Source organism: Amphiprion ocellaris, chromosome 4 (genome assembly GCF_022539595.1).
Source record: "Amphiprion ocellaris isolate individual 3 ecotype Okinawa chromosome 4, ASM2253959v1, whole genome shotgun sequence".
NCBI classification, from domain to species: domain Eukaryota; kingdom Metazoa; phylum Chordata; class Actinopteri; family Pomacentridae; genus Amphiprion; species Amphiprion ocellaris.
The window spans coordinates 10,309,156-10,323,111 of record NC_072769.1 but is presented as its reverse complement, the minus strand read 5'-3'; the positions used below and the strand labels follow the sequence as shown (position 1 = coordinate 10,323,111).

At 38.8% G+C, this 13,956-nt stretch overlaps 1 protein-coding gene across 6 annotated transcripts in view; it reads left to right on the top strand.

The window, feature by feature from the left end:
* The window catches only part of prkcaa (protein kinase C, alpha, a), a 153,029-nt gene that overhangs the window by 65,747 nt on the left and 73,326 nt on the right, over window positions 1–13,956 (top strand). For all 6 annotated transcript variants that reach the window (XM_035953657.2, XM_023282082.3, XM_023282084.3 and 3 more), the window contains exon 4: window positions 12,502–12,613. In XM_035953657.2, coding sequence (XP_035809550.1) covers window positions 12,502–12,613 — 112 coding nt within the window. The remainder of the gene's footprint in view (window positions 1–12,501; window positions 12,614–13,956) is intronic.

The following is a 13,956-nucleotide window of genomic DNA, read 5'->3' as shown; positions in this document are numbered from 1 at the left end:
TGAAGCCTGAAGCTGAACCAGCAGGAGGACTGAAGCTCGACACCCAGAATAGAACGATACAAGTTACAGATAGGTCAGGCTGCCTCTCTCTCCTTCTGCATCTCCAGAGACTTCAAGTTCTCTGTACTTGTGCATGTTATGTATTGCTGGAAAAGAACTACTGGTTTACCTGAGTTGCATCTGGCAAAGAGAAGAAAAACAGTTCACTGGAAAGGGGTATCTAGCAAAGTTGTCATCACATTTGCAGTTTATTTCAGCAATGAGAAAGGTTTATGGAAAATGAAGTGAATCAGTCTCATACACCCATAAGGTAAATTAGCTATCTACCAGTGACCTCAAACCACTGTGATATTTTCTTAAATGGTGATCCAGCTAATTACGATATAAATTGTTTTTGGAACAAAAAAATATGGAAATGGATCTATTATTAAATGATCACTATTATGAGCTTTGTGGATTACTGAATCACTTTCAGTCTTAAATGCCATTAGATCTCTACATAGCCGCCACTGATACATATAAGGGGTATAGATATATAAGATAATGACATCAGTTATGTGTATCACAGCATCTGAAACCATAGTTTACTTGGATTGCAACCCCCAAAATGCAGTTAAAATTTCTAGTATTTCTGTTCTTGTCGGCAAAGGAAACATTTCCCAAAATAAATGTATTCTCTCTTAGTCCACCCGACATTTGTAGGTGAGTATCTCCTGCACAATTTTCATATTAGGGTATAGATCCCTGTGTTGGAGTAGCACTCGATTTGTCTACATTCAATATAAATAGGAGAGTCTTTCGTTCTTCATCTAAATTCCTTTCACAATGGCCACAACAGTTTGATGAAATACGTGGGCTTCCAGACTCTGTGCACTTCCTAAGAAACCAGTGTGTCTATTTCCTACCACATAATTAAGCCCCGGGGCTGCACAGTGGTGTAGTGGTTAGCACTTTCGCCTTGCAGCGAGAAGGTCCCTGGTTCACGTCCCGGCTTTCCCGGGATCTTTCTGCATGGAGTTTGCATGTTCTCCCTGTGCATGCGTGGGTTCTCTCCGGGTACTCCAGCTTCCTCCCACAGTCCAAAAATATGCTGAGGTTAATTGGTCATTCTAAATTGCCCGTAGGTGTGAATGTGTGAGTGATTGTTTGTCTTTGTATGTGGCCCTGTGACAGACTGGCGACCTGTCTAGGGTGTCCCCTGCCTTCGCCTGAGTCAGCTGGGATAGACTCCAGCACCCCCGCGACCCTAATGAGGATTAAGCGGTGTATAGATAATGGATGGATGGATGGATAATTAAGCCCCAAAATGCACAAACACTCTCACACACAGCTGCAGTCACTAAATTGATTGGCCAGACAAAAGCAACCTTTTATCGAGTTTTCTGCAATTGAAACCACAGAGCAAGTAAGTCCACAGAAAGCAGAGTCGAACATCCAAGCTGCTGCCCCTGTCAGCTGACTCATTACAGTGAAGAAAGACTCTGCCAAGACTTTGGCTATTAGATAACTTTTTGGAACACATCTTGTGAAGTTCTTTTAATTATTAATTACCTGACAGATGCCCTGTGTCTGATAAGCCAGTTTATTCTGACTTTTTGCATTTGCAACATCACTAAATTAATCAGCGGGTGTTGGCCTTTTTTTTTTTCTCTACCTGTTGCCATTTTGGAGAAAAGGTTGGAATACAAGGGAGTCATCTTCCAGCTGATATGACAGCTGTGACAGCCCTCCTTGTCCTCTGCTGACCTTGGGGATGTCTTTCACAGCGTGTGTGCACAGCTATACTAATGAGCCAGTGTCTGCAAATGAACACATCTCTGCAGCATCCATGCGTGTGAGACCTGTATCAACTGGAGCACGGTTTTCTCCAGCTGTGAAAAGGCAAGCAAGAGAGTTTGTTCCGAGGCCTCAGAGCTGAAAACGGCACTCAGTCTGTTTAATGTTGTGCTTTTCTCTGAAGAGACCATTTATATAAACCAGGTCAATGAAACAGCAATATTAATGCATGCCTTCTTGAATGATGTTGTTTAAAAGCCTTGTTGTATAGTATAAGCATTTCCCCCCCTCCTTTGCAAACAATATTAATCGCAACAACAGCACAAGTGACTGACAATATCTTGTGTATGTGTCTGTAGTAGCTGGTCCTGATTTGCCGCTGAGGATTCTTGAAGGCCTACTCATTACAGTGAGAGTTTAGACTGCTGTTATTAAGTGGTGGAGTGTCTTCACCAGACATGGGTTGTATTTACGTCACTTGTTGGTAATGGCACATCTATTGAGGTTAAAACAGAAGTTTCAAGGACATTCTTTTGAGCTTTGAAATAATTTGTGGCTAATTCTGGTTGAGTGGTAAGCTGAGGGAAAGCAACTCAGTCCTAACAAAGCTACAGGATATGTGTTGATATCCAGGCTTTAGTGCAAATACCTGAAAGCCTTTATTGTGAAAGTTGAAATCTCAGCTTGACTCAAGTCTGTCTCCAGTACTGATTTGACTTTGTTTTCCATATTTATGCTTGGGAACAGACTCGACACCAGATTTAGAACTGATTGCACATTTAGACAACAACTAAGGAACATTTCCCAGAGTGTTTGCAGGCACAGATTTCCATTACAAGCGACAAGTGATTTAAATGGATGGCTGGATTGAATCGATGGATCGAGTATTACAAAGTTGTGTCACTAACACTTCTGTGTAAACGTGTGTTTATTATGTATTTGCATTAGTGAACTCAATCAAGGCCACCATGTAACGACTGAGCTGATATGGTCCCAGAGTAGACCACGGAGGTGCACCACATGACATACTTTGGTTTGTGGTTTTTGTCACTATGACTCAGAAAGGTTTTCTGTTAAATGAACAGAGCACATGCAAAACAGGTATTGGGTCAGGAGGACAGTAACCAAGATTTGGGTTAATATCTCTCAGTAATTTAATGATGCAGAAATGTCAGGGAATGTGTATGTTAATCATGCTTTCAATGTGAAAATAACAAACTCTCGAACAAATATAGAGTTGTGTTACTTTACATATTATTACGCAATGTCAAAGGTAGTACCGAAACAGCACTAAGATAAGTGTCATTCATTTAATGCCTGTCGGAAAGGTAACTTCAACGATAGTTGAAAACGTCAGCTATTATTTCTAGCTTTGCTATCAGACAGATGTGTTAACAGATAGCACACAGCAAGGAAAACCCCCTGTGAGCTGTGGTGGCAACCTGCCCTCCCTCTCAGCACTCAGCAGCTTAGTGAAAGGCCAAGAGGAGTCAGAGTGGTGATTTATATGCTAAAAATAGTAACCCTGACTAGCCTAACACCTCATGTCTGGATAAATGAAAGCTCCATTTTGTTCTCTATTTCTATAGTGTTAGCCCAAAGACAAGGATATTCAGTGGGAAATATGCATTTGCAAAGTGTGTGTTTGCACCTGTGCTCATGTCTGGGGGAGTAAAGTGACAGCTAACTGCTGTTAATCAACCTCCGTGTTACATTCATGATGCTTTAAGCATTTCAAACACCTGTGTGTGCGTCCTTCCGTGTAGGTGAGTGATGAGTGCATGACAGTTTTTCTAATGCAATAGGGATCCAAAGGAGGAGAAGTGATTAGTATGATGTAAAATATAATTATAAGTTGAAGGGTTGCGGTGAAGTAACAGTGACAGAATTAGGTGACACAGTTTCATAGACTGCTTTGCTTGATTCAGCAACATTGTTGGTGTGTCATTAGTGCCTCATGGAAGGAGAACGACTCTTTGAACATGTGTTACAGAAGCTGGGCAGAGTACAGTTACTGAAATTTGACAATGCTCCAATATTAAGCACAATGGTTGAGTTAAAAAGAAATAGGTAACTGTTTCTAAAGTATGTAAGTATATTTATGCGTTTAATTGTAGATTATAGTCAAAAAATGCACAAAAATGTAATTTAAGCAGTTGCATTTAGTTACAGTCACTTATTTGACACTGACACAGGTTAACCACAAGAGAAGATTACTCAAAAACTAGAAAAGGGAGGAGCATCCTGCCACCTCCCTTTCAAATGTCACCCCCCAGTGAGCGATGATGGGTAAAAGACGGTAGAAAGCGTTAGATGAGTGAGTGAGTGAGTGAGCAGCATGAAGTGAGAGAGAATTCAGAGGTAAATTCGATGCTGATAAAAAAAAGTAATTATTTCACCAACTTATTTTCCAGTCATTTTGAGGGAACAGATGGGCTGAAGAGATAAGTGAATGAAAGATATGCCAGAGTTTGTCTCATTTCAAGCTCTCTCCCCCCAGCCCCTCTCTCTGGCTGCAAATGTCACACCAGGTGGATCTCTTTTGACTCTGTGGGATACAGTTGGACTGCATTAGCTACTCAGCCCCTTTGATGGTGGCTATATTTGTTCCAGTAAACCAAAAAAAGAACCATCAGTGTTGCTGTTTTATGAAAAACGGTCTTTTTTCCTTTACAGTTTCAATATAGAGTGCAGTGTTTTTCTTATTAGTGTCTTGGAAGTGAAAATATTATCTGTTTACTGACTCATCAAAGGCTTTCACCCAATATATGTATGATATATGTGAAAGAAACACGATTTCTGAAATAGAGCTTAGACGTACACATGCTCAACTGAGTCTCCAGTTGGTTTTTCACATGCTTTTCTAAGTGCAAGTTAAAAAAACACAGACAGGTGGCCATTTGTACAATTGAATCACATATTGAAAGGAAGCAGTGTATCGTATCACTACTTTTGCTAAAATAACTAACAATTGCTTCCAGAATAAGGTCAATGGAAGAAATGTGATAACCGACCTGCTGCATGAACATGCAGTTTTATAGTATCCAGGTTACTGCAGTGCAGATAAATGCACTTTGACATTTACTCTGCACTCTGAGATTAGATAGAGTTCGTGTTTATGTTACTGTAATTGTGTGATGGATGGAGGAAGGGATCCAATAGAGAAATAAACGGAGGGGAGCTTGATGTTGGACTTATTGATACTTTGTCCTCACTTACCCATGTTGCTATCTATTGAATAGAAGGCTGTTTCAGAATAAGAGCACAGGTCAACCTCTGCATTTTCTTCTCTGTCTGGAATCTACAACGCACCACACATCCGGAGTATATACTGAATATACAACATGAAACAGCCATCACTTAAAAATAGGGCTTTAATTTTTAAACATAATTGTGGATGTTAGTTGAGTTTGGCATACATTAGCTTCAGCAAGAAATTTTTGGCCCTAATTGTTTTTTGCTTTTTTACTTTTTATGAATTTATGAAATGCAAACTCTTAATATTCAGTATCTACAGGTAGCTGGAAACTGAGGATGACACTTTGTGTTCTGTGAATGTGTATTTTGAGGCGTTTTCGTTATTTAAATGTTCAAATTTTTATTATTTATTTCATTGTGATTCAAACAGTTTGTAAGCAGGATGGAGGATGACCCTTATGTCTTTCCTTATGTCTTGAACATCCTCCACGTCTGCCCTCCCCTCCCGTCTTCTCCCGGGAAGCCCCGTGCTTGGCTTCACCCTGACAAGCTGTTCATTAACAGGAGCTGCTTGGTGTCCTGCTTGCTAATTAAGTTGGATTGGAGAGTCTGGCTAATTAGCCAAAATCACTGTGCTGACCCCCTGTGCGTCTGTTTTCATCCCTGTCTCAAGGTTGCCTCAAGTCTTTTGATCATCCCTGTGCCCCATGTCTTTTTTATCTATGGCGTCATATGCAGATCTGCTCGTTTACTACAGGGCAAATGCTAATATATTATTGAGGATTACACAGATAACACTTATTTTGAAAATAAAAACACACTTCAGAATATTTTTCATTCCATTAAATATTTTTTATTCATTACGTGGGAACTTCTGCTTTTTGGTGAAGAGCCTGCATTGGCCCAGTCTTTTTCAGCTTTGGAGTATTGAGATAAAATGATATCTACTTTGCATGCCAGTAAATTCAAACACCTTCTTATTTGAAAAAAAAAAACAGACTAATGTAGATTGTAGTTTGTTTGTAACTTTGTTTTTCTACTGTCCAGATTAATATGGTGGCGTCTTATTGCAATCAGTTAATCAAAAGCATTACTTTTTGAAACAGCTGGTTACTGATGCGCTTATGATGTCACAAACTATACAGACATTTTCTTTCATTATTTACTGAATTGGTTACCATGAATTGAAAATTATACACCAGTTAAACCTTTAAACAGAGTGTATTATAGATGTAATTCTCCTCTATTGATGCAAAATTACTCTGTGCTTATGCAGCTAACATCAGGGAAATCCTGTTGACCGTCATATTGCCAAAGGGTATCCTCCATTCTACCTCATCCAGTCGACATGTAAAACCCTTCTGGCTTTGTTTAGCCATTATGGCCTTCTTGTGATGAGCCTAGTGATTGAATTCAGCATTGCTTTCAGTGTTACACTCCCCTGCTGTTCTGGCAAGGCAGCGCCACCCAGTCTGTCTTGAATTTCCCATTAAGACCCAATTAGCCTTTAATAGAGGATAGAAGCCACAGGGGTGAACGCTTCCATCCCACAACCCGCAGAAAGGATGTGTTAATGGACAACTTAGTGCACCCAGTGATGTGTAGTCAGGTACAATCATTTACAGGTTTCATTTTCTGCACATTACATCTCACCCAGGTGAATCTTTAAATGGAGCCTCACATATCAAGACGGACAGTAAACACCTGCCAGGCTGGATGCTGACAGCAGTCTGTTCTGGGCTGCAAATTCAGCTACAATGGATTCAACATCAGAAATATATTCACTAAAACAGTAGGATGATTAACAAAAGATAATAATTCAAGTACTTCATCATTAAATCCCAACCAATACCCATTACCAACAGTTACAACTTGCTATATATAAAGATTTGCTCACAGACTCATTTTTTTCTGTTTTATTGTAACTCTAATGTCTTTTGGTTTTCATCAATGCTGTCTTTGGCATGGCTCAAGGGATGGCAATGTTTGTCAATCGTTTGGTTTAGACTGAAATATCTCAGCAATGTCTGCCATGAAATCCTGTACAGACATAAAGTACTGGGCACATTACTATGAGATTTCATACATACATTCACTCACGCTGAATTGTATTGTGTGCTATTATTGTAATATTACCTTGTGGTGATCCTCTGATTTTTCAGCTTGTGCCCTCGTCTGGTGAGAATTTATAATTTGTCTAATACTTGGTATTACTAGTTGGTACTCTGGTTGGTAATCAAATAGATACAAAGCTAATGAAAATCCGCTCAGCCTCAGATGCACTCTTTAATAGAAAATGCTAGAAAGTGCTAAGCTAATGGAGAGAACATGGTAAACCTGCCTGACCTCAGCATAAGAGTGTATTAGTATGCTGACAGTAGCATTTTAGCTTTTAGCTTTAGATCTGCAGGTATGTCTGAAATCTGTGGTGAATTCCGTTGTCCGTTTTAAACATTTTTATAGCAATAATTCAATCAAAAATAAATAAATATCAGGAGACAAATGAAGTGATTACAGATACAGACAAAACAGTAAGATATAAAAGGCTCATTAATCATCTTGGAGATGAGATGATTTATTCTCCACTCACTGAGTAACATTTACTATAAACACACAAACTCACAGTGCAAGTCAGTGTGTTTTTTCGCAAATTAGAAACTCCTCAGTGGGCCTGATTTGGCCTTTGGGCCGTAAGATGAGTATCACCGCTGTAAGTCGTCCACACTCACTATTACAGACAATCATGTAGCCTGTTCCTACTTCATGATCTGTAGCAGTGGTCGAGCAATTCTTAGAATCTGGCGCTACGTGTAGCATTTCTCCAGGCTCAGGAATAGGTGACCTGTAATTGTTGTTTTTGTTGTGAGCGTTTTCCATTATCTGGGAACATTTAAGCCATGTTTCACCCATCAAAGTCTGATGTGACAGTTGATAAAAACACGATTCATCTGCAGCTGAATGCTTCTCTCAGTTGCCGTCACTCATTCATGCCGTAGATGAGGAAACAAAGCAGGGTGGGGAAGGGGAGGGAGGATAATCCTTCAGGATCAGCTGTGTGTGGGTGGATGTGAGTAAGTGCTGCTGGCTCAGCCTCTCTCTTTCCATCTCTCTCTCTCTCTTTTACTTGTGTGTCCTCAGCTTACACGCTCACTGCTGGACAGTGCACAGTATGTTGGGGGGTCGCTAATTGGACAATTTGCGCTGCACTCGCTGAAAACCGATATCTTGGCCAAACAGTGTTTTGTCCATCATTCGTGCATTGGGCAAAGAGTGTAAAAAATACAAATTAAAGTATGATTTGAACATTCATGCTGTACGGGCTGCTGGTTACAAAGCCTCTACAGGCAGGGGAATGTTTCTGATTTGCAGTCAAAGCTAGATCCTGGATAAGTTTTGTGTTTTACACCTCAATACAATTCAAGACATTTATGAATCTCCGTACCTGACCATGTTGCATAAGCGTAACTTAGTTAACAGTGCTATTGGTTTTGAGGTGTTGTATCTGCTATGTGTTTGCACAAAATGTGGTATTCGATGACATTCATGTCACTCAAGATGATAGACATTTAGGACTTCATGTTGATGATGGGCCATGCGAACATAAATGAATTATTCCTTGAACATCTATCTTTTAAGTAAATCTGAATGTATTATAAGGCATTTAAATTATATAGGAAAATATGCCTGCATCAGATCAACTTAGCACTTAGAGGAGTGAATGGCTGCAAGATTCACAACGGAAGCATTACATGTTTGTCCAGTTGAAGGTGTAAAGCCTCTGCAGACTGACAGGCGAGAAAACAGCAGATTGGAAACAGCCTCTGTCTGAGAAGCCTGAATGAGCCTCTCTTGCCTTAGTCCAGAGGCCACTGTCAAACTGACTGGAATGACATTGATCAGTGTGGCGCCCCACCATGTGATGCTGTCAGCTCTCTCTGAAAAATACGACATGCTGCTCCCTTTACTGATGATTTATTTCTCCTGTGTCAAGCTCTTTTCATTCATTTCACATTTGACACTGTATTTCTTGGATTCCACAAAAAACAGGCGAGTTATTTTCCACACTGATGCATTTTCTTCAGTCAGACTAAGTCTCTCTCTTTAATGGGACAGAGAGGCTCTTGTTTTTCCAGGGAATACATTGACAGGTGTTCTTTCAACTAGATTAAATAATAATAATAATTTAAAAAAAGCATACAGGCTACTGCCTAATGTTCTTAATACAAACCCACTCAAAGGGATTCTAGCTCTGAAAGAGATTTAGAGTACAGCACAACTTGAGAATGAGCAGGAAAGTACATCGAATGGGTGCTTGGAAAAGTGGCAGTTTTCCTGGTTTCTCTCCAGCGCAGAGTGCCTCATGAGCTACAGGCTGAGTGTGTGAAATGAATGAGTACAGGCATATGTCAAGGACCCTACCCTGCATAATGTATGTAAGTGCTGCACTGATGTTCAGACTCATCCATACTGTAACTCATAACCTATGTATAATAGCAATAGCTATAATATGTCTGCCATATGTGTATATAGTGCATTATGCTTTATGTTTGCTCTCCTCTTTTCATCATCTGCTCTGTGCACACAGTAGAAAACTGCTTCCGCTTCTGTTCAACAGATCACACATCAAAAAACTTCAGGCTTTACTTCACACCTATAGACATTTACTTAAGGCGGTGTTTGCACCAACTGCCATTTGATTAGGTTCTTACTGTATTTTATTGAGTTGTAGATATTCTGTAGAGACGGAGTGTTAAAGTAGCACCTATTACCTCCAGTTACAGCCACTGTTGTTCTCTTCAGTCCACATAATTACTATACAGTATATCGTGTTCTCTCTGAAACAGAAGTTTGTTTAACATGTGACGTCTAACATCTCTGCTTCATCTTCCTATCAATGTGCTTGTACATAAATATCAGTTTTTGTTCTACATATTCTCATATTTCCAAATTTACAATGGGTGCTGGCTCAGTGAGTGGTAAAGACGATGTGATGAGAAGACAGCTACTCTATCATTCACTTGAAAGGTGGGAAATAACCTGCCAATGCAAATTATGGCTCTGTGTTTGAGTGACAGATGCAAATCAAGCACAGTAGACGGGCTGTTTTACTAGTTCTGTCTTGCAATACTAGTCCATACATCAGAATGGATATACTATAATGTAGAGATCTTCAGGAATTACACTTGCATTAGTTTTTCATGTAGTACATAATACACATGTGGTGACACGTAAGATTTACTCCATCAGCATTATTTTGCAGTTATCATGAATACCCCATGCAGTCTTTTGACTACATATAATAATTCATTCACTGTCATCATTTACTTCCACTCGTGGATTCTGAATTTTTCTTTTCCACATTTAGTAGATGGGAATGATTTTCCTTGGTTAGTAGTGAATGTAATTAATAATGATGTGCATTGTGCAGCTGTGCCAGTCTTTTTTTTTTGTTGCACGCCACAGTATATAGTTTAGACACAGTATATAGTTTAGACACACAGACACTTAATTGACACAGAGAGCAATTAAGTGAATTTTGATGAAGTGTAAACTAAGTTACAAATCAAGGCCAGAGTCTATGACTTGACCGTGTCCAGATCTTTGAAAAAAATCACCAGGAAAAGTCAGTAGGAGTAATTCTTAGCAGTGATAACACCCCAAGAAGAACTGAAGATACTGAGCCGTGCACCGTCTTTTATGCTGTGAGCGTTGGTCATTTTTCCACGCCTATAGGGCGTATGATAGGAGTGGTAGTTTTGACACCTTTATACTTTTCTCAATCTATTGGTCAGATCATGACGTCAGGTTATCATATTTCACCACAGATCTCACTTTACAGAAGACATGCGCATTAAGTTATCATTAGGTCATCTTTTACAGAGAACATGCCCAGACATGTTCAGATTTTTTGCTCCACATCTTACCCTTATTATTTTGTGATTGATTTCATGCATATTAGTCCAGTATATGTTAAAAGTTATAATACCTTTAGTTTACACCACTTTGTTTTGAGTGCATATGTTTTACTTCTGGTCTTCAGTCTAATAGCATTTGCCATAATTATATCATCTCTTATTTTTAGCACATCATACCCAAAAAATATTACACTACAATTTGTGCACCTAAATATTTATATACCTAAAAACAGAAGTTTTATTGATAAACCAGTCTAGCAGATAATTTCTTTATGCCATCTCTTTTCCCCTGAAGGAATCTCCTGCCTTGATGCGGTTGCAGTGACTGTAAGATTATTCCAAGGGTAATCATGCATTACACTAGCATTTGCAACAACCAACTGTTGAATTAATTTTTCCTGTTACTTTAAGATTGTACAACTCCATGCAATTCTAAAAGAAAAAAAAAAACAAGGGAGAACAGAACTTTGTCGAAGTAGTCCAACATGGCAGTAGCCAACAAAGAGCGTATTATCTTTCCAACGGTATGATTCAGCCTCTTGCAAACCAATAACCTTCACTCTGTCCAGTCTGACACACACTCATGCAGACTTACACTCTCCATTAAACCCAAACGTCTTTCACACTGTGGCTAATATAATATTTATGTAGAGAACTGGGAGCCATGAACAGTGTTAATAGAAGGTAGATGATGAATGAAAAGCTTTGATGGCTGCAGTGACTATGTGCACACGAGCCTTTTACTGAGCTGCAAAAAGGACTCAACTCATAAGACGTTCTTATGTAGTGCAGTTTCTGACATTTGGTGTAGTGTAGTGACATTAAAGAAGCAGTGTCTTTCATTGCCGATGGTACTAACGGAGAATAATAATGGTGCATTTTTCCCCCATGACTCCCTTGACGTGGGTGTGCAGTAACTCCTAGATGTATGGTCTGTGCTTAAATGTATATAATTTTATAGAAATGAGGTGCTGCAGGAGGGGAATGAACTGTATTTCTTTCTTGGCTGCTCTTGAATTTAATAGGAGCCCGTATATGGCGAAAGACTCAATTCTCACTCACTGATATGGTCAAGCAAGGCGGAAAGATGATCCAAAAACACTGTAATAAAAGGTTGTTACGGATTGATTGGCTGCCGCTTGAAATTGTACCAGAAAAACCCTTGTGATTGCTGCCGGTTGGCAATCAGTAATGAATTGTCTCCTGAGTGATGCAGTAGGTGGATTTTAACCTCCATTTATCCTTCATGTGTGGAGTGTCAGAGGTTAAAGGATGCTGCTGCAATTAACTCCAGTTATTTTTGCAGGAAAAATACTTCAATGCCTTCAACGGACCTTACATACATTTTGACCCTCAAAAAAAGCCAAAATGAAGAGGTCATATATATCTGTCATCAGTAGTCATTTGAAAATATTTCAGTATTAAATCATGTACTCTGTCATTGCTGTTGTTTTTTCTAGATTTGAATCAGTACATTGTAATGAATCAGAAACCTTTTGTATTTGTTCAAGTGACACAAAGCGCATGTGTTCTTATAGCTAAAAGTAGCAAATGCTTTGCCCTTATTTGAAATTTCATGTCTTTTTTTTTTTTTTCCTCTTTTGCTTTTCAGGATCCGAGAACGAAGCATAAGTTTAAGATCCACACCTATGGGAGCCCCACCTTCTGTGATCATTGTGGCTCTCTGCTCTACGGCCTCATCCACCAGGGCATGAAGTGTGACTGTGAGTAATTACATTTAATGTGTAACACTTCTCCCTCGGTAGGAAAGGGATTTTAAAATGGGCATGGCTTTCAAAAATGCTACCATTTCTAATTACATTTTGACTCTTTGTTTTGAATTCTTTTCAAATATTTTACAGAATAAGTTGTTGTAGACGTAAGTTGATGTTCAGATTGTAAGTCATTCAAGGTTAAAGTTATCAGGCAGGTTTATTGATGCCTCAGTATGGCAAGCATCGGAAAAATCACGGTGGAAGTGGCTCTACACTGATTGTGTTGTGTTTTGTAACCGTTTTATCAGCATCAGCCCCCTGGAAAAAAATGCTGTTGTTCCTCTTCACTGAATTTCATAAGCTGAAGTGCTGCCATCCTTTGTCATGTTCACTCATTAAAATGTAGGCGTCAACCGATATGGTTTCAGAGCTGCAAACAACAACAACAACATAGAAAAACTTGTTTATTTTAATTTCACATATGTTTAATTTAAAGACAACTTTTCAACATCATATCCTCAATGCTATTATATAGTGCAGTGGGCAAGATGTTTCTTAACATACTAAAACAGAGAGAAGTCACTGGATTAGATTCAAAGTAGTGTATTTTTACATGTTTTTTTTGTCAGGAGTCTCTGATAAAATATCTAAATAACTATAGAGATAATTGGCACAATATTTATCTCACTCACACTCTCATATCGAACTTTTTTTAAATGTTCATTAAAGTTCCTTGAATGGCATAGAGGAAATCCTTTAAAATTTATGTCTGATCATCAAAATTACATTTTGATTATTATTTTTACATTTTGATTTCACTGATAATCTGGTTTGGCAATAAAATTGCAATGTTAGGGGTACCTCAGTTTGGTCAATATTTTTACAGTATTTCTGTGTCCCACCTGAATAGAGTAGCTGCAGTTTAAACTGCCACTGAAATAGAAAATGTTCATTTAGGATGCATTTTCCTATTGGTTTTTGCACAAACTTACTTTTGTATTGCTACAATCATCTTCTTCTTTTTTTAAAAAAAAAAAATTTCCATTTGTATACCAAAGCCCAATTTTTCCCTATGTTTGCTGATTGTCTGCATTATTATTGTTATTATTGCCTTTTTATTTTTAAAATCCCTTCTCTCCTTAAAATGGCCTACATGTAACTATACCTTTGCTGTGTTTACTATGAATCTGAAAATGTGTCCCCACCTCTACCCACCTTTCTAACACTGGCCTACATCTTGAGCAAACCTTCTCACCAACTGCTCAGACACTGTTAAACTGCTCTACACTGCACATTGACAAGTTGTAGTATTAATTCAGCCGTATATGTTTCGAACTAGAAACAGGTCCAAA